This window comes from Zootoca vivipara, chromosome 14 (assembly GCF_965207765.1).
Source record: "Zootoca vivipara chromosome 14, rZooViv2.hap1.1, whole genome shotgun sequence".
Taxonomy (NCBI): domain Eukaryota; kingdom Metazoa; phylum Chordata; class Lepidosauria; order Squamata; family Lacertidae; genus Zootoca; species Zootoca vivipara.
In genome coordinates this window covers 11,233,646-11,255,082 of record NC_142597.1, presented here as the reverse complement: position 1 = coordinate 11,255,082, position 21,437 = coordinate 11,233,646, and the positions used below count along the sequence as shown (strand labels likewise).

General features: G+C 43.4%; 1 protein-coding gene across 30 annotated transcripts in view; it reads right to left on the bottom strand.

The window, feature by feature from the left end:
* CAMK2B (calcium/calmodulin dependent protein kinase II beta) overlaps positions 1 to 21,437 on the bottom strand; it is a 206,198-nt gene that overhangs the window by 48,049 nt on the left and 136,712 nt on the right. For 13 of the 30 annotated variants that reach the window (XM_088657939.1, XM_088657951.1, XM_035139082.3 and 10 more), the window contains 3 exons: positions 20,876 to 20,918; positions 7,452 to 7,492; positions 6,951 to 7,022 (listed from right to left, as the gene is read on the bottom strand). In XM_088657939.1, coding sequence (XP_088514065.1) covers positions 6,951 to 7,022; positions 7,452 to 7,492; positions 20,876 to 20,918 — 156 coding nt within the window. Of the gene's footprint in view, positions 1 to 6,950; positions 7,023 to 7,451; positions 7,493 to 17,509; positions 17,591 to 20,875; positions 20,919 to 21,437 lie in introns of all 30 variants that reach the window. The other 17 variants (XM_088657937.1, XM_035139077.3, XM_060283084.2 and 14 more) reach the window with 2 other exon arrangements.

The following is a 21,437-nucleotide window of genomic DNA, read 5'->3' as shown; positions in this document are numbered from 1 at the left end:
AAGGAAGGAATAAGAAAGGAAGCTAGAAAAGATAGATGCACTCTGCAATCTGAACAGGGCCGTATCATATAATAGAACAGCCATAGAGAGCTGGCTATACCATAAGGATAATGCCTGAAAAAGTCAACAAAACTTTGCTATTCCATTACAAGGGCTCATCTACGTGTTTTTTACACAGTGGAAATTCACATTACACTACTGGAAAATTGCATGTTGCCTAGAGAAGGTAGGTAATATGGCATTTGACAATATTTAGTGTATAGCAAACAGACAATTATTTGAGGGCTGAGTGCTCACTGCCGATATCCTGAACGCAGTAGGGAGGCATGGCTGCAATGAATCCATTTATCCCAATATATACTCACTTGGCAGAAGAGGGCTACCACAAACTCTACAGCTCCTGGAACATCCTGATGTATGACATTACTACATTACTGGTGGAACTTGAAACGGTAACATTTTCAGGGTGGGGCTTGGAACCTTACTGCTACTTACAGCGCGATCCTGTACATTCCTACTCAAAAGTAAGACCTGCTGAGTTCAATGGGCTATAAGAAAACAGCCTCAGTTTCCTAACATGGAGCAGTGCGCCCCGTACATTTTGAGCAATAATACAATCAAACATGCAATTTTATAGAGCTCGCGGCAACTATTGGTTAGATCTGCTTCTGAAACAACTCAATTTCTAGTTTCATTACAGGCATGGGGAAGGGCCATAGCTCAGTGACAGAGCATCTGCTTTGCATGCAGAAGGTCCTGTGCTCAGTGCCCAGCATCTCCAGGTTGAGCTGGCAGCAACCCCTCTCTGAAATCCTGGAGGGTCAATGCTAATCAGCGTAGATAACACTGAGCTAGATGGTCCAATGGTCTGACTCAGTATGTCAGCCGCCTATGATCCACTCTGTCCTTTCTGTCTTTGAAGTTACAGCATAAGCTGCTGCCAAGATGATGGTGAGGCCCATCGGCAACCATCTTGTGTGATAGATAGAATAACTTGGACAGCAGTCAATTCAAGTTTGATATGCAATCCCCTCCAGTATAGAAGACCAAAAGAAAATGTAATCTAATGGGTTGGATCCAGGCTAAGTTAGCTAAACTTGGTTTGACTGAAGTCAATGGAACTTAACAAAGTCATGACTAACCAGTTCCACTGATTTCGGCTGTTCCTTAGTTCAAGCAACTTGCTCTGGATCCAACCCAATAAGCTTTAAGCTTCTCCAAATCACCTCTGAGGATTTAGAAATTTTTCCTACAATTCTAACTCCTTTACATGACAACGCGTCATTCATTTGTCAGTATTTGTAGCAAAACTGGAATGTTTTGAATGGTTCCTGTATGTATAACTGATAGCGCTCAGTTCATAGTATTTTCTTTTAATTTGTATAAGATGATAGCAAAATAACCATGCAACTTACCAGTAGTCTGGAAGGCCCACGAGAACACAATAGGCTATTGCAATAATGACAAACACCTACACTTCAGAAATACAGTGGAACCTCAGTTTATGAACACCTCAGTTTATGAATTTTCGGTTTATGAACGCTGCGGACCCATCTGGAACGGATTAATTCATTTTCCATTACTTTCAATGGGAAAGTTCGCTTCAGTTTATGAACGCTTCAGTTTATGAACAGACTTCCAGAACCAATTACACCCATGCTTCAGTTTATGAACGCTTCAGTTTAAGTACTCCGTGGACCCGTCTGGAACGGATTAATCTACTTTCCATTACTTTCAATGGGAAAGTTCGCTTCAGTTTATGAACGCTTCAGTTTATGAACAGACTTCCAGAACCAATTACACCCATGCTTCAGTTTATGAACGCTTCAGTTTAAGTACTCCGTGGACCCGTCTGGAACGGATTAATCTACTTTCCATTACTTTCAATGGGAAAGTTCGCTTCAGTTTATGAACGCTTCAGTTTAAGTACTTCGCGGACTGTCTGGAACAGATTAATCCACTTTCCATTACTTCCAATGGGAAAGTTCGCTTCAGTTTATGAACGCTTCAGTTTATGAACAGACTTCTGGAACCAATTGTGTTCATAAACCGAGGTACCACTGTATTTCACAGCCACAATAAATCATTTAACTAATCAATCATTGGCAATGTATGGGACGGGTAACCTGTGATAGCCTTGAGAATGGTCATCAAGTTGGTTGAAGAAAGTTGTATGGTAAAATTAAGGATGCCTGAATTTCAAATGAGCTGTTGGATCCCATACAAACAAAAGTCTTCTGATGAGTGTATTTGATGAGGATTTATCAGAATTTCAAATATGCACATAGAAAAAAAAATTCCATACATATAGCTCAATACAGCAGTGGTGAGGAACATGAAGTCTTTCAAATGCTGGACTCTCAACTCCCATCAGCCCCAGCCAAGGTGGTCAATGGATGATGGGAGTTGAAGTTCCAAAAACATTTGGAGATCACACATTCTCCATCCTGGTGCTAGACAAATGTAATAGACACAATAGGTTTGTGGAAGCAAACACAAACAAGTCCTTCCAGGTTTTGGGAACTGCATAAGAGCCACCCAAGTTAATTCTAAGACCAAATCTTTCAAAACTTGTTTGAAGAAACGTCAAGCAGTATGAAGCAACTGAATAATAAGTAATTTGTTATTTTCAGTGTGACATTAAAGTGACCCAGATTAGGTTGGATTTAAGCCAAAGCATGTTTTAAGGCAGCGTTTCTCAACCACTGTTCCGCGGCACACTAGTGCGGCGACGAGAAGGGCGATTTGCATTGTCACGTGCCTGGCGGCCGCCAATATACAACACTAACCCGCCGGAAAGCAATATTTCTCCTCCTCTTTCCCCAAGGTCAGTGCAAACGACTGGAGGGTGGTTTTAGACAAACTTAAAGAAGCTGGCTGGATGAGCTCAACCTGAAACTTGCTGAGCAAAAGATTGTGCTGGCAGAGAAATCAGTGGCTTGTGAAGCCTTATTACAGGAGATTGCAACCAACACAGCAATTGGCAAGTGTTTCTTACAGTCATAATTATATAGTCAATATAGGGCGGCACAGAGTTAAATTTTTTAATGGTGGTGTGCCTCGTGATTTTTTTCATGGAACAAGTGTGCCGTGGCCCAAAAAAGGTTGAGAAACACTGTTTTAAGGAGACCATAATCCCAGCGTGCGACTGGCAAGATCCACGTTTCTGTGCTTATTTGACTGAAAATGCCTCCTCATACTGGAAAAATGGATCATGTGAAGCCACCCTTGGAAAGGATTTGTTAAGGTCAGAAAGACTAACAGGCCAATCTGTTACTCCCTATGGAGGATTACCTATGCAGAACCAATTGGGCAGCACTTATACCAACAAGATGCTGAAACAGATTGATGGCAAGTTGAAATGTTCTGCCTCTACTTTTATGTGTGTGTGTATGACAACATGATACACAAGAAAGGACAGGATGGGGCTAGGAGGTGGAATGAACGCCCTCGTTTCCTTCTCTAAATCCTTGTGTCTTTTATATGCACACAACCAACAGGCAGAACTGCAAATGTGGGTAATTGCTCTCCCCTCTGTTGGGTCTCTGTGTGGCAAAAAGGACACCAAGCTGGGGTTAATTGCTAAAACTATTCTGTCAGAACAAAAATTCTAATTCTATGTCCTTTTTAAAGCACATTCGGTAATTGTTTTGCTGGCACTATGCCTGTCCCCGACAGTTGATGCACAATTCTAGCTCAGCACCTCTGACTAAAGTAGATCTCTTATAAATAGATACTCTCTGGAGAACTCCTCCGCTCCTGCTTCTAGCAATCTTTAACCTTAAAAAAGTTTGTGCTGTCTTATTCAGTGTTCGTCTGACAGACAAAGAGATGGGCATTGCAAGAATTTCTTCAGCAGTTCTGTTACCCCTTAATCTGCTTGGGACAGGTGATCAGGAATCAATGCGTAGAAGAGGCCACAGGCCAAGGATAATTTTCGGTCTATATATACTATTTGACATGGATAATTTTCGGTCTATATATACTATTTGGGAGTCTAATAATTGGGCTAGAGCATGAGAAACCTACCCTGGATTCAGCAGCTTAAGGAAACAGAGGTTACAAGGGAAGGAAGGGTTAGTTAAAATGCTGAGAAAAGCACGGTTCTACCAGCACTGGTGAATATGTCTCTGAATTATACTATGGAATAAAAGCATTTTAACAACAGACTTGATATACATATTCTAAGGATGGATTACTTCAGGGTAGTTAGCTCCCACAGATTTTTTTTTGGGGGGGGCGGAATGCTAGCCCCACATATATGGAATTAAAACCCTACCTGCCTTTTGACAGATCTTATAATTGGATGAAACCAGCAAAAAGTTTGATTCTTTACTTTTGAAGTCTAGATTAAAAAGAGAAAGTGATATGTGAAGAGTCAATTCTCATATCACCTTTATGATGTGGGTGCCCCTGAGATACAGAATCACATGGGGCCATAACCGCATGGGAAGCCCTGGATGCAAAACAGTTCACACATGTAGAGGGTAATTTTAACCGTCTTAGTGGAAGCATTCACTTCTGGGTGTGGTTAAAATGACCCCACTATATTGGGGGGGATGGACCTGCTTCAGTCATATAGTTCAGGCCACACAGAATTTGACATCTCAGTGCCATCCATGTTAGAAAGGTCTTCAAGTCTAAGCACTCCTTTTCCTTATACAGTGGTGCCTCACTAGACGATATTAATTCGTTCCACGGGTCTTTTCTTATAGCGAAAAATTCATCTAGCAAATCCCATAGAAATGCATTGATTTTTTTTTGATTTTTTTTTTTGCCCATAGGAACGCATTAATTGAATTTCAATGCATTCCTATGGGAAACCGCGATTCGCTAGACGAATTTTTCGTAAAACGCATTCGTCTAGCGAGGTAACCTCCGCTCGAAAAATCCTTTCGTTAAGCGGAAATTTCGTTAAGCAGGGCATTCGTTAAGCGAGGCACCACTGTATATGATGCTCAAATCTGGCCCTCAGCTATTTAAATATCAAACATATTCAGAGCCACAATGGTTTTTAAGTGGCCCTGAAGCCACTTCTAGCCACTCAGGTCTGCATTATTTTCAGCCACTGGCCCAATTCAGATGTAACAATAGTGGACCAAGAACAAGCATTGTGCCTGCATGCTTGAGACTCTCATTTACTCTTCTATTCTCTTGTATGGGGTTATAGAAAGCTTCTGAGGTTTGTTAAGCCACATATTCCTGTTAGATATGATATAGGAGATGTGGTTTGATCAGTCTACAAACAAGAACCTCAAACCAAGACCAGATTTTATGGTTTGATATCCTTGTTTGTAGACAGTAGTCAGAAATTAAATTACAGTTTCCTGGTTCAGATATAATGGGAAACTATGGTTCAACAAACCCTGGAAATTTTCTGTCGTGGCAGATGAAAGAAAGGAGGAAGGAAAAGGAAGTACAGAGGCACAACACTTGTCCTTGGTCCAATGATTTCTTGGACCAACTGGAGCATCTTTAGCTACTCAGAAATAATTGTGCAGTTGGTTTTATAGGTTTCCTAATAAACCCAAGTCAGCATTGCTGGCATTTTGTTAATCATCTTTAGATTTCCTAACTTTACTTGTAAAATTCATTCTGCTACAATTTTCCTGAGCACTCTAACTTAAAAGGTAAAGGGTAAATGGACCCCTGACCATTAGGTCCAGTCGTGACCGACTCTGGGGTTGCAGCGCTCATCTCGCGTTATTGGCCAAGGGAGCCGGCATACAGCTTCCAGGTCATGTGGCCAGCATGACAAAGCTGCTTCTGGCGAACCAGAGCAGCACATGGAAACGCCGTTTACCTTCCCGCTGTAGCGGTACCTATTTATCTACTTGCACTTTGATGTGCTTTCGAACTGCTAGGTTGGCAGGAGCTGGGACTGAGCAACAGGAGCTCACCCCGTCACAGGGATTCGAACCGCCGACCTTCTGATCAGCAAGCCCTAGGCTCAGTGGTTTAACCCACAGCACCACCTGGGTCCCACTTTAACTTAGGGTCACCCTCTAACTTAGGGTGGTGCATAATGGGGGTTTTTTAATTGCGATTTACCTTTTTAAAGGAGAAAAATGCTTGTTTCTTCACTGGGTTCCATAATGAACCTTCCGCCCTCATCTCTTATTTCAGTAACAACTTTTGGTATAGCAATCCAGCAGTGTGACATTCCATATCGTTACCAATACTTGGCTCCTACCATCCAACATGATGATTCTACAACCAGTGGGTCCTTGACATTTCTCAACACAGTCCTAAGAAAAGTCAGGGTTTGTTTTTTGCAGTTTGGGGTTTACATCCACAGGTGGCAGTCCAGGGACTGATATGGCTGCTTGGGCCCCAGGGGAATTTCAGAGAGGCCTATGGGTACTTCAGGTGGCTGGTGAGGTGTGGAAGACCTACAATAACACTCTTTTTTTATTGCTTCTGCCCAGAAATGATAATACTCTTTGCCCTGGTAACCAGGCTCTGAATCAACAGCTAAAATTTGCTTATCTCATTGCAGTGCACTACTGTGTTATGAGAACCTAGGAAACTGCAACCACCATAGAATCTTTTGGCAGAAGATTGCTGCCAGGGAACAGGTTGAATTTAGAAATGATGAATGTTAAATTGGGTTCTAAATTGGCAAGAAAATGTTCCAGTATCATGGCTCCAGCTGAATAATGAGTTAAAAATCTATGCAAAGGATCTATGGCAAGACCATGAAGAACACAGGAGATGCCCCCACTAAAACACACACACACACATACACACATTTGTGTTGCAAAAACAACAGACAGCAATACATGGCACCACACGTCGGAGCCAGTAGATGCAGAATGAATGTCATTCAAAAAATACATCTCTATTGCAATCCCTAAGTAAAACCTACATTAGCAAAACAATAGGCAAAGCACAGTGTTCCCACGATCTTTTGCCAGGAGGATTGAATTAGAAGTACAAAAGAATCATACCAGCGCGGCTGGAGGAAGGGTCCCTTTCGGGCTGGTAACTCCGGTGCTGCCTTTGGTGCTGTTTGTTTGAGGCTGCAGAAGAGAAACACACATATACAAAAAAAAAAAAGGAGAGAGAGAGAAGCCTCGGAACTGGAAGCCGAACAAATGCATTTGCCATGCAAACGTTTGCACCACCCAAACCCCCCACAAGACAAGGCATAGATAACCCCACACTCTACATGGCAATTATGTACAAATTATGTTCTGGTAGAGAAAGAAGACCAAAAGAGGCCTTCTTTGCAAAGTGGCAAAAAGTTGTAGCGATGGCAGATTGTGTACAAAACCGAACAGTTTTTCAAACCGGCAAACTATGACTACTCCATAAACTGAATTTTTACAATCAATTCTGGGCTATGGATATACAAGAAGAGTGTGTAAATAAAGTGATCTCTCTTAATATGGCATAATTCCTAACTTTCCCCAACTCTTCCCCCAGAAAAGCCTCAGAAGGATACTTACCTTCACGCCGTCAGCTTTCTTGTTCAGTAAGCTCTTAGCTGCTGCATGGGGAGGAAAAGAAGATATTTTAGTGGCAACTCCCCCAATGTCCCGAGACATATTCTGGGCCGCCTGAATAGCCAAAAAAGAATCACACAAGCTGCATTGATGCTGTTTCCTCATCAAATGCTAAAAGGAGGCTTGAGAACAATGGGTAAATCCCAAGCTCTGAGAGTGTGGGCAAAGGCCCAACCTATGCCTTAGCCAAACGTAGAGGTATGGAGGACAAAGTGCCTTGAACAGCCAGTTTCCCAAAAGAAGGGAGGTCAGTAGGGGGGCTGCAATACTTCTGTGAAGTGGACATTTCACTTGATAATACCACAGTCATTGTTGTTGTTTCTCAAACTGCCATTGGCTTGGACACCTACTGGTTTGTCCAAACTCTGCAGAATCACAAGCAGGGAGTCTCTGTGGGACATTGTTCAGCTTAACAAAGTGGCATTCAAAATGAAGTGGGACAGCATCCTTCTGTGGGTCAGCTCTCAAAACATTCCCTCAATCCATCACTTGGATAACATCCGGACTCTTCTTTATTCATTCTTTGGTGATCCATATCTTTCTAATCTGTCTAATGATATTCATCAGATTTCCCTTGCATGCACTGCCCATCTTAGCTAAATATATACTGGTGTCACTTCCACTGAAATGTATGCACTTCGCAATGGGAACGCTAGATTCCTTTAACACCACCCGATGCAGCTCATTCTCCAGCTAGTATACGAGTTCCAGATTTCCTTGACAGGTGCTAGGCAAATTTAGGAATGGTTACCCGCAATTCTTTGTCCTTTTACTCTAAGGGTTCCTAAGATTATTATTTCTTTAATGAGCTGCAATACAACTTTGTCTTCAACAAGCTGTCTAGGGGACCCCATGTTCTAACAAGCATGCATCCTCAAGAACTTTGCTGCTTGAAATTTTTAATATGCCTCATGTCATCACAGCAAAGTGTTAATTCAACCGCTTAAATATGTCATGATGCTACACTCCCACCATTTTTGTAGGTATGTGAGAAAGCCTCTCTGTACTTACTCTCATCCTCTTTCCCTGATCACACCTGTTGTGAACCTTTTGCACTTAATCCAGCTTTTGCCCATTTGGTGCCTTCCAGCCATGCTGGCTGAGGCTGATGCTAGTTGTATTCCAAAACATTGAGAAGGCACCGGGCTGGCAAAGGCTACTTAATCAAATGTTAATCTGATACTCTGTAGATTGCAATTTCCAATTTTTTCCCTTAAAAGAAGCAACATCACAATACAGCCTCATTTATCCCAACAGATTGTGGAATACTGGACATATGTGAATAGTTTAGAGCCTTTGCATGGCTAGGATGGTGTATGAGGACAAAAGATTCATTCATATAATAGAGATTCCTCTATAATTGCATTAGTCCAGAATGGTCTTTTTTGTTGCTTTCTGTTGTTTTTTGGCTGAGGAGAGACCCAAGAGTGATATGGCAGAGAAGCTGTTGTGGGGGGGGGGTGGTCCTGAAATGTAATGGCAAGGTTGGGAGAGGGTCGAGGGAGGTTGCTGCAGCAGGTGTGAGAGGGGTGTGTTAGGATTGAAATGAACAGAAATATAGGTGCCTTTATCTGGATCTGGTTAATGGAATTGCAGGGAACCAACAAAGCTGCAAGAGGCCTCCAGGGAGTATTAGAGCAGTTGAGGTATAGATAATGCTGTGTCTAGAAGAAATCAGCACAGTATGCTGGCTCTGTGGAGGAGAGACATTGATACCAGCACCTACAGAACAAGGTGACTTCCTCTGTTTCTGGACCCTACACCTCATGAAAACTCCTTTCTCCCACATCAAATCCAATCATCACCACAGGTAGGCATTATTAAAGGGCGGAACCCAACAAAAAGTTTGCTTACCTTACAGAAATTTACAGAAGAGGAAAGGCGAGAGAGACAGGCAGGTGAGAAGAAGGATTGGAGGAGGGATGGAGAGAAAAGAGAGAAGGAGGAGGAGGGAAAAATAAAGAGGTGTTGAGACAGAAAGCAAGGCCTCTGGGGCATAGACCCCATCTGACATCAAGGGGGAGTGAAGCAGCAGCACCAGCACCACAAAAGCAGCACTACAGAGGACTTTGCTCACACACACACACACACACAGGGAGGAAACGGTCCATACAGTCACCACACTAATGGAAGGATGATAGCCCATGGAATCACTACAGTCAGAAAAAGGACTCAGTAAAATGTCACATCCTTTTTTCCCTTCACAAGCGACTTGGTGACCCCACGACTCTCTCTCATTTTTTCCTTAAAACATACAGTCCCTATTCATGTCTCCCATCTAATCCCGAACTCTTCACATCACAAAGACTTTTCTTCTTTCATCCATGTTTATTTGGGACCCATGCAGCGCATGAAGTTTTCAGTCTATCTTGGTGAACTCAACGTGCCATATGTGGGTCACAACGAAATGTGCAGCTATAAATGTAGCATTGCCTAGCTTCCTCAGTGGCCTCAAAGAGAATTTTATGACCATTAGCTGACACCAGATTCTACGGACTAGTTCTACTCTTTAGCAATTTCCCACAACTACGTTTGCTGTATTAAAATGTGGAAGCCTCTCTGCAGCCCTTTGGGCTAAAGAGCGGCCTATATTATAGTAATCATTAGTTTGGAAAAATGCAGCTCTAGTACAAATGAAGTCCCATGAATGTGGCAATGCCATAGAATTCAATGACAGAATCCCGTCAATACCACAGGATGTGAAACTGCTACAACCACCAAATGCCACTACCCATCCCTTTACCTCATCTCATCAGTTCTACTATACTGCGAACTTCATGTGCCAATTCTCGCATCAAAGTTAAAGTCCCAAGCAAAAGCAACTAGAATGATGTAAATTAAGCACACATGGAAGGTGTCCTTCCTTTACAGAGAGCATTGCTGACATTGGAATTGGGAGCCTATTAGCTGTTATGCAATGTTCACATTGATCTAGTGTAATAGATGCCATTACCTTTCAGCTGCTCAAATGGAGTCTCCATGAGAGATATGTGGTTTTCCCCCAGCACTTGGTATGTCCTTGATCAGGAGCAGCTAAACATGCTGCCCCCCCCCCCAGATACTGTTGGACTGCAGCTCCCATCCTCACTGACTGCTGGCCATGCTGGCTGGAGCTGATAGGAGCTTGGAGTCCAACATCAAGAAGGCCACAGGTTAGCCATCCTGGTTCTAAATTATGGGTTTCAGTACCAGCAATGTTGTGAATTATGTGTCTCATATTAATAGGCAGTTAAGGCTGATTATTAGTGGACCTAGCAGTTCAAAAATTTATCAATGGATGTAGAAAATGTTGACTGCCTTCAGCAATGCTTTCAATATCTGAGAGTCTATAATTAAAATGTAATTTGTGGTTTATTAATGCCTAGTGATTCAAAGCACAACAAAGCTTTGTTCCTCAATCTTTTTATAGCTTTTCTGGAGTGAAGAGCTATGAATAGTTTTGCACCTACACACACACACACACATATACACACACACAACCTGCCTATTAAGCTTTTTGTTCAACCAATGAGAATCAAAGCTATGAAGTTGCAAACTGACAGCATACTTGGAAAATCTGAAAGGAAGCCTTCTTTGTCCTACTTGAAATAGGGAAACTCTTCAACCCCCTCATGCTATTAGCAGCTGCACCAGTAAATTAATATTTAGAAGGGAGTGTAAGCAATTGCTATGGCAGAGAAGTGTCACACTGTTGTACTGGGGACTGTGCCAGCATCAAAGCATGGACAGGCACTAGGAATACCCACCATGGCTAGATGTGGCAGAGGACTATTGCAAAGGGATCTTGCACTGGATGAAAAAGGGGAAAGGAAAGGATCAGGAACCATTTACCTCGCTGGCTTCCTAAAAGGCATTCCAGCCACTGTGTTATGCCTAGTATTTGGCAGTAGCTTCTACAATGGATTGCAATTGACAGAAGGCGGCATAAGCTGGACAGACTTGTCCTCATGGCAAGTGCATAATGCAACCAGAGTGGCACAACTCTCTCTCTCTCTCTCTGCTCTGGTAGTCACATGTATTTGTAGATTTAGGCTGCTCAAACCAGTAGTCCGTGCAGATGTGCATAGCAAATAGCTTTGTGTCAGAAACTTCTATTGACTGTACCGTGTTTCTCATATTTTAAGGCATCCCCAAAAAATAAGCCATGACAGGATTTCAAAGGGTTGGTGAAAAATAAGACATACCCCGAAAATAAGCACTATCGCAAAGCCCCGACCGAGCGAGAGGCGAAGGCGCGGGACCCAGCAGGAGCTCCCTGCCTGCTTCCCCGAGCCGTAGCACATCGGGGGACAGAGCCGAAGATCGGCGGGCGCTCCTTGCTGGGCTTGACAAGCCCGGGAAACAGCGCCCGCCGATCTTCGGACCTGTGCTGTGTGACAGGCAGGGGTGGGGGGAAGCGGAGATCGTTCTCCGCTCTCCCCCCACCCCCGCCTGTCACCGAAGATTGGCGGGCGCTGTTTGCTGGGCTTGACAAGCCCGGCAAACAGCGCCCGCCGATCTTCGGCCCTGTGCTGTGACGGGCGGGGGTGGGGGGGAAGCGGAGATCGTTCTCCGCTCTCCCCCCACCCCCGCCTGTCACCAACGATCGGCGGGCGCTCCTTGCTGGGCTTGACAAGCCCGGCAAACAGCGCCCGCCGATCTTCGGACCTGTGCTGTGTGACAGGCGGGGGTGGGGGGGAAGCGGAGATCATTCTCCGCTCTCCCCCCACCCCCGCCTGTCACCAACGATCGGTGGGCGCTGTTTGCTGGGCTTGACAAGCCCGGCAAACAGCGCCCGCGTGCACTTTATTAAAAAAATAAGACATCCCTCGAAAATAAGCCATGTCGTGTTTTTTTGAGAAAAAAATTAATATAAGACATGTCTTATAATATGAGAAACACGGTAGACAGAAAGTAGTTCTTTTCAGAGAATCAAAGGCAGTTTGAAGGAGGCATTGTTGCCCATGGTACGTACACTCATCCCACTACCAAACATGTTCTCAGGCATACAAGTTTTTGCACTGCTTCTATAGTCTGCAAAATCTGTTTGACCAGACATATCATGAAGACCTATGCCTTTAATCATATCACGTTCAGTGCTAAAAGCAATTGCCTGCTGCCTGCCGTTTTTGACAATATAGTCTTTTGAATTTAACTCTTAGCGCAAGCTATTAAATTGGAGGCAGGAATGGAATTGGGGACCATTGGGATTAATTGATGAACTATATGTTCCCGCAGTGTACCACACACTGTGTGAGCCATATGAATTTAATTAGTTGTACTGAGCATATCTGCTGTAGGTAGCAGTGATAAGCCCCAGCTTTGCCACGTGTTATGCTACATGTGTATCCACCTATCATACAGGTAAACCACGGCACTTCATGTAAAATGATCTCTAGGTAAGTATCAAGCATAGGGCTGCCATAAGTCTGGAATTTCCCAGACATAGCTGGGAATTGGCCATCAGAAACAGTTTCTGGGTAGAAATCACTGAAATGTCCGGGGAAATCCAGATGTATGGCAACCCATGTCGGCAGTATTGTTTTTGGCAATTTTCCTTAGAAATAACTTTAAAGGTTCAATTATTTTTTTTGAGATTTTGTGCACACAAAAAGCTCAACAACCTTTCTGTCTGGATTTTCACAAAAAGAGGAGGGGGAAATTTGGCGCTTTGAAGTATGTACCTAAAATCTTATACTTTTGGAAATGACAAGTGCAATTTGCTGTGACTAAACATTTAAACTTGTAATTAGAAACAAAAAGATGATACCACTAACTGGCAACTACATTGCAAGTTTGTATATGTCTAAAGTAATGGCAGTACAACCTTTACCCAGTGGAAGGACCTTGTTTGAACAGTTAAAGGTAAAGGTAAAGGGACCCCTGACCATTAGGTCCAGTCGTGACCGACTCTGGGGTTGCACGCTCATCTCGCATTATTGGCCGAGGGAGCCAGCGTATAGCTTCCAGGTCATGTGGCCAGCATGACAAAGCCGCTTCTGGCAAACTAGAGCAGCACATGGTAACGCCGTTTACCTTCCCACTGTAGCGCTTCCTATTTATCTACTTGCATTTTGGCATGCTTTCGAACTGCTAGGTTGGCAGGAGCTGGGACTGAGCAACAGGAGCTCACCCCGTCACAGGGATTCGAACCGCTGACCTTCTGATCAGCAAGCCCTAGGCTCAGTGGTTTAACCACAGCGCCACCTGGGTCCCTTTCTGTTTGAACAGGAGGCATACTCAAAAAGTCTTTTCTGGATCTTCTCAGACCTATGTGCTCAGCTCCAAAAAAGACTGCTGAATATATACTGCCATCTGAATGACGTTCACAAAGGGGGGGAAGGGTGCACAGATTTTGTGCATATCTTGGCTTCTTAAACTGGGATTTGATTGTCCAACTGCAGCTACAGAGTCAGATAAGTTAAGTGTTGACAGTGGTAACCATTTCCCAAATTAAATCAATATATACTCTTGCATAAAGGGTTATAAAGAGAAAATGGGCATGAAAAATCAGAGCAAGGCTGTCTTCAGGTAATAACGGCCACAATTCTACTTGGGTCACTGGTGTATTACAGTGGTGCCTCGCTTAACGAATGCCCTGCTTAACGAAATTTCCGCTTAACGAAAGGATTTTTAGAGCGGAGGTTGCCTCGCTAGATGAATTCGTTTTATGAAAAATTCGTCTAGCGAATCGCGGTTTCCCATAGGAATGCATTGAAATTCAATTAATGCGTTCCTATGGGCAAAAAATAAAATAAAAAAAATTCAATGCATTCCTATGGGATTCGCTAGACGAATTTTTCGTTATAAGAAAAGACCCGTGGAACGAATTAAATTCGTCTAGCGAGGCACCACTGTATGTGAAAATGTCAGGAGTTGCAATCTATCACTTTTGCCAAATCCCCACTCAGCCTTCCCTTCATTTGGAACCTGTTCTTGATAACGCATACTGTATTTTATTCAGTTTTCTTATATACTTTTACAGCCACATTGATGGAATTGTCACTTTATAGCCAAGTTTTAACCATTTACCTGTCAAACCATCCCTTCATTATTTTGTGAGTTCCCATGAGCAGAATGTATTACACAGAATTCTAGTGCAATGTTGAAAAACAGAGATGACATCTTAAACCAATGGGATATACAATGTGCTGCTGTAATTTCTTGCCTGTTTCTTCATTTAATTTTGTTCACATTGAAATCCTAATGAGGGTTTTCTGAGTGGCATTAACACTGGCTAGATTAGCTGAGAATGATCACAACCACTGTTGCCATGCAAATCACTTTCCCCACATGCAGTGGCAACAACAGCACTGACATAAGCAGAAGCCTCGTCAATCTTCTGGGAAGAAATTTGACTGCCAGAGGCCCTGACGCATGCACCTAGGTTGCACAAAATCCATGCACCATTTACCACATTCAATGGTGCAGACAGGGCAATGGCTAAGACAAGCAAAGAGCCAACATTCACTAGAGAGAAACCTTGGCATGAAAAAGGGGTCAAGGGGACCCTTGCCTGCATGCCCCAAGAATTGTCCATGTTGATGTCGTAGGAGTGACCCCAGGGTCAGAGAGAGGTGTTATGGTAATTTTTATATCATTGAGCAGCTATGGAGGGCAACATGTTCTCACAGCTATAGACTTGCTGCGTGTGAGCACGCAATCCTGATAGTTTTCCCTGCAACCTGAGCTGCATCAAGTCTTTGGATACTTTTCTCCTACTACCAATAAGCAATAAGCATATATGTAGCACTTTTTAGCTTGACAACCCTTTAACAGTTGATGTCTTATTGTGTTTTTAATATTTTGTTGGGAGCCGCCCAGAGTGGCTGGGGCAACCCGGTCGGATGGGTGGCATAATAATAATAATAATAATAATAATAATAATAATAATAATAATGTTCTATCTATTCTCAAAACAATTATAGCTTGCTATTACCACCACTTGTGGGACGTGGGGAGCCTAGGTCTTGCTGATCAAAAGGTCGGTGGTTTGAATCCCTGCGATGGGGTGAGCTCCCGTTGTTCGGTCCCAGCTCCTGCCAACCTAGCAGTTCGAAAGCATGTCAAAGTGCAAGTAGATAAATAGGTACCGCTCTGGTGGGAATGTAAATGGCGTTTCCGTGTGCTGCTCTGGTTCGCCAGAAGCGGCTTTGTCATGCTGGCCGCATGACCTGGAAGCTGTACGCCGGCTCCCTCAGCCAGTAAAGCGAGATGAGCGCCACAACCCCAGAGTCGTCCCCGACTGGACCTAATGGTCAGGGGTCCCTTTACCTTTATTACCACCATTTTACATATGGGGCAACTGAGCCTAAGACAAGTCGAAGCCCAGGAAAAGAATCTAAGTTTGAGCTGAAGGCCTACTACAGTCAATGCGGGGCAGATACAATTATATTATTATATAATTGACTATTTGGAGAAGCCCAAACATTATCAAATGTATTTAAAGCAATGGGAAGCTCTCCAACCTCTCAGGGTTATTGCCTTAGAAATGAGCATAAATCATCACAACTGGTTTCCATTTGAGGACAGGTGGACACTGAGACCACACTCCCCAAGCACAACTCATCTTATTGAAGGCATCAAAACATGCTCATTGTAGGTTGCAACAAAGAAGGGGAGAAGCAAGGTGACACAAGTTTGCACAAGAGAAAAAATGATTAGACCACACCTTATTCTAGTTAACAAAATTAAGTCGTCAATGTGACTGGTCTATAAGAACGCTGTTAAAGGGCTTCCTTCTACATGCCAAGTAAGGAATATCACCCTTAGTGGAGTGTTACCCGATGTCTACAGGGGGAAAGTGTAAGTTCCTTCAACCTACCAAGGGCCAAAGACTGAATGTGCAGAGGTGCATCGGAATGTATGCTTTTACAGCTCATGAACTCATGCACAATTATATTGTAAAATTATGGTACCTGTCAGCTATGTTCTGCAGCATGGGAAAGTGCCTATCTTTCTCTCGCTGGTATAGCGAGCAGTGTTAAGATACTAAAAACTTAAGGAGAAATGCTTTAAATCATGGGTGGGGAATCTAAGGCCCTCCAGATGCTATTGGACTTCAACTCCCCTCACCCCTCACCAGCATGTCCAATCGTCAGAGATGAAAGGATCATTCCCCACCCCTGCTTTAAGGAATACATACTTTTCTACAGCATTAGGAATGCACACATGCCCAGTTGGTGTGAATGGCCTAGTAAGCAAAGAACACAATATTCCAAAATTCCTGTAAATTTTGCCTATTCTAGTGAAAGAACCAGCACCAAAAGTACTGCCATGTCCAATAGGATTAAGGACCAGTAGTGGTGCTTCACTGCAGGCAATTAAACAACTCCAATGCAATTCTGTTCATTGCTGTAGCAGAAAATAATTATGTGCTATTTACACATTCATTGACCAAAAACTGATGGGGCTCGATTCCTCAAGCTGCTCTTTCTTGAGCTAAGATCATGACACCCTCCATTTCATACTCACTCTGCCCAAGCAAACTAGTTGACTTCTCCTCACCCTGAGGTCTCCAGCTGATGAACTGGCGGGCAGGCAGACCACCAGAAATGAGGTCACCACTGGGCCCATTGCATCACTGCAAAGGTCCCAAGGACAGCCTCTCATAGGAAAACTGAAAGCTATTCCAGCACCACGACCTCCACCACACAAAGCATGCATCTCATCTTCCATTAATGGTCTCCTATATTTGCCTTGCTCAACCCTCTGAAATGAGATAACAGCATCATTTTAGCACCAGCCGATCTCAGTCATACAGAATCCTTACTGGCTATTTCATATGTTTCCCTATGACCTTTTCATGACACTGTTCCTGCAACTTGATTAAATGTTCTGCAATTGCCGGACTATTTAGAGGTGGCCCTGACTTTAACTTTGGTACTAGTTACAAAAAAAAAGGTAGCCCCAGACTCTTAAAACAGGGTGGGATGCGGTGGTGACGGTGAATGACACATCATGCGCTCAAATTTCAAAGTGAGAAAGGGGAAGTGAGGCGAGTCTCTTCCGGACACATCTACCTTGCTCCACCAAACCCATGGTGGCACCGGAGGCTGCTGCTGCTGCAGACATTGTGGCAGGAGCGGTGGTCTGTCTGCCCACTGTTAGCACCAGGTAGGAAAACAAAGAAGTAAAGGACAGCAAATAAGGAGAGAGATGGGGAAAGAGTTAGAGAGGAACAGAGAGAGAGAGAGAGAGGAAGAGAGAGAGAGAGGAAGAGAGAGGAAGAGAGGAGAGAGGGGGAAATAAAGAAGGGGAAAGAGACAAAGGAAGCAGAAAAAGATTAGAGTTAAAAGTTGAGATGAAGAGACGTGGCTATTGGTAGCAAACGTGCATTGACTTTTACACAATCCATGGGTCTTTTCCATGTGGTCCAGAGTTATTCCTATATGTCTTGTTTCACTGCTCTGGAAACGCCACCTTGTGCAGTATTAGGCTGGGGGGGGGGGGACACTGTATCCTGACCACACAATAAACAATTCTGTAAACACTAGGAAGATAGTCTAGGAGGATATTGATTAAAGAGTGATAATTATCACCAGAACTAAACTATGCCACCAAAAGTAGCAGAAATGACAAGGTGTGTGGAACATTTAAGAAAGATTCTCACTGTTGGGCTTGCAATTGCTAGAGTCATAAATCATTATGTGGCACAAGGTGTATGGCAGCCATACACTGCTTCTGCAGCTGGTTTCCTGAGCTTCTTGGGAGTATTTAAGCCCAATGCTAACATAATCGATTAGCCATTAATACTGTTTCTGAGTTCTCTTCTGCGATTGCTCTGAAGCTATTGACACGAGGAATAGGAACCTAAATGCCAAGTCTGGAGGCCTCAGACACTGTTCACTCTTAGGACACTGTTCACTCTGTAATTCTGGAACTACATAAAATCTGTGGAATTTGGCCCTTGTCATAAAATTATTCCAGGCGAAAAGTTGGTGGTAGAAGACAGACGTGTCGTATACTTTATCTGCTTTCCAACTGGGAGGATCAGACAGGCCACCCTAGCTAAAATTCCAGGAGATTTTGTCGATCCCTCTAGCTAGCAACATTCTGCGAGTAGTCTGTGAATTATTTTTTGCCAAAGATCACTCACACACACACCCAACACCCTATGGCCATCTTTCCCTTCTCTTCCCCAACATCTTCAAAATGCTGCTTCTTCCATGCCACTTCATTCATCAACACCCAATTTCTGTCCGGAAATTTCAAATTCCACAAAGAGGAGGTATAAATTCTGTGTTCTGAATCAGACAGGTCACACTTCCATAGTCAGTATTAGCAATAGATATAGATATAGTATTAGGAAATGTGTGTTTCTTTCATGCTTGCCGAATTTGGATTTCCTAATTGCGGAATGTGGATTCTGTCATTCTTCGCTATAAATCCATGGGGTCTTGATTAGGCCCATGGACAATGATGGGAAAGGAAGCCCTGCAGGAAAGTGAGGACGGAGAAACAGTGTGAGTGGGTGGATTCTTGCTTGAGGAATCTACTCAGCCATCATACACCCTCTTTTCTCTTTTAAAACGCAGAAGCTGATGGTAACTTCTCTAACCAGGGACAGCAGTTCCTCTCCCCTTTTTTAGAAGGTAACTGATCTGATGATGTGCATCAACCAAAACAGGAAATACCATTGGGGGTGGGGTGGGGGAAGACACACAGTACCCCTCCCTTTCAAGGAAAACCAAACCAGAAGGGTTAATATGCAACAGCTCAACACTTGTGGCTTTGTAGTGTCCAATCTACTATTGTATTACCTAGATATTTTTTTTAAAGCAACTGAGAAAATAAGGAGGTAGCAGGAATACCATTTCAGATCTCAGAGGCAGGGTCAAAGGCATTTCATTGGAGTGGGGGCAGCAGGCGAGATTTGCGACAAAGCCTGAAAGCCAGCTCTTTGATACATAGGAAGAATATATTAAATTGCGATCAAGTTGTGTATTTTGGGAGCATTTGTTATGATTACTTTTTGTTCTTCTTAAGGACTAGAAAAACAAGTGATCCTGAAGAATAATTACATGTAGCCTGGAAGACAAGAGAAATGGGGATTGGCTCCCTCCTGAAATGGCCAGCCCTGAGTAGGGGGTGGGGGGCAAAGATAGATCCAGAAATCCTACCGGTAGTACAGTGGTACCTCGGTATATGAACACAATTGGTTCCGGACGTCTGTTCATAAACTGAAGCGTTCATAAACTGAAGCGAACTTTCCCATTGAAATTAATGAAAAGTGGATTAATCTGTTCCAGACGGTCCGCGGAGTACTTAAACTGAAGCGTTCATAAAATGAAGCGAACTTTCCCATTGAAAGTAATGGAAAGTGGATTAATCCGTTCCAGACGGGTCCGCGGAGTACTCAACCTGAAGCGTACTTAACCCGAAGCATGGATGTAACTGGTTCCGGAAGTCTGTTCATAAACTGAAGCGTTCATAAACTGAAGCGAACTTTCCCATTGAAAGTAATGGAAAGTGAATTAATCTGTTCCAGATGGGTCCGCGGCGTTCGCAAACCGAAAATTCGTAAACCGAGGTGTTCATAAACCGAGGTTCCACTGTAAACCTGCATTTCTGCAAGGACAGGGGGTGCTTCCAGGCAGTCTCTATTTTTAGGTGGTATTCAATCGCATACAAGCAAATCCGACGCTGACTGGGAGGTGTCGCGGAACAACACTTCTCAAAAGACTGGATCATTTGCAATACGGAAATTGACATGAAAATGCACTGGGAAATGTGGGGCTTGCATCATCTAACCTCTTCACAAACAAATCAGAATGAATTCTCTTCAAATAGCCTGCATGGTCTAATCTCCCTGCAAACAGATGAGGATGAATAAATAGGTCATCTGGAATCATCCAGGGATCCGGAATATGCAGCACTAAATCAAACGGCTTCGACTGATTGCGTTGTTAAGGCTTTTGCGGAGGAGGGGAACGGCAGTGGGGGGACAAGTACAGAGGTTGAAAGGAAGCTAGTCAGAGGTCTTGGAAGAAAGCATGTATCAGGAGGGCATTCCAGGGCACACTTGCTTTTTCTCATATTGGCTTCATGTGCAGAGATGGACTTGACATCCAGTCAATGAAAATAGTTTTGTGTTCCATTCCTGGTCCCGGCATATAACTTTCCGCACCAGAATACCGCCGTGCCAGAGAGCACCAGGATACGAGAAAGAGGAGAGCGAATGTCACACACCAAGGCCAAGGTTAATGAACACAATCTATATTAGTGGAGCAGCTTTGACAGTTGTTGTACTTGTGAGGACCCATTTGAAGACTGCCTCAGTTAGAAGGCGCGTGAGTTAAATAAATAAACAAATTTAAAGGGAAATGGAAACTGCTGAAGTGTGAATACGTTTCTTTTCTCTTCGTTAAGCAAAGCAAATCTCTCACCTGAAAAGTTTCTCGTTGCCAACATAGTGGTAAGAATTGCACCCTAAAAGACAAAATTAAAAAGAGATGTTGGGGGGAAGTCAGAAAGAATTTTAAAAAATGATTTTTTAAGCGCTTAAAAAAAAAACGTATAACAGATGAAAAGGCTTTTGGGGGGGAAGTGTAAGAAGGGTGAATAGATCCCCCCCCTTTTTATTATTGTTACCACAGATAGGTCTGAGTTGTTCAATCTATTAGATGGGTCCGGCTAGGAATAATCCTGCCTTAGAGTAAAAGACTGTGTAAAAGGCTGGAGGACTTTCTGGTCTCTAAGAACCACTATGAGGCTAAAAACTCACACAGATGTATATTCCATCACATTTTTTATTTTTCCCATATCTGAGAACATGACCACTGCTTTCCCTATCATGTGATTAATTCGCCACCATAACTTGTAGAGATAGCCGCCAACTTGGAAGGCTTTGAAAGGGGATGAGACAAAATGATGCAGCATAAACCTACCAGTGGCTACTAGTTAAGATGGCTATATGCAGTTTCCAGGTCAGAGAGGCAGTATGCCCTT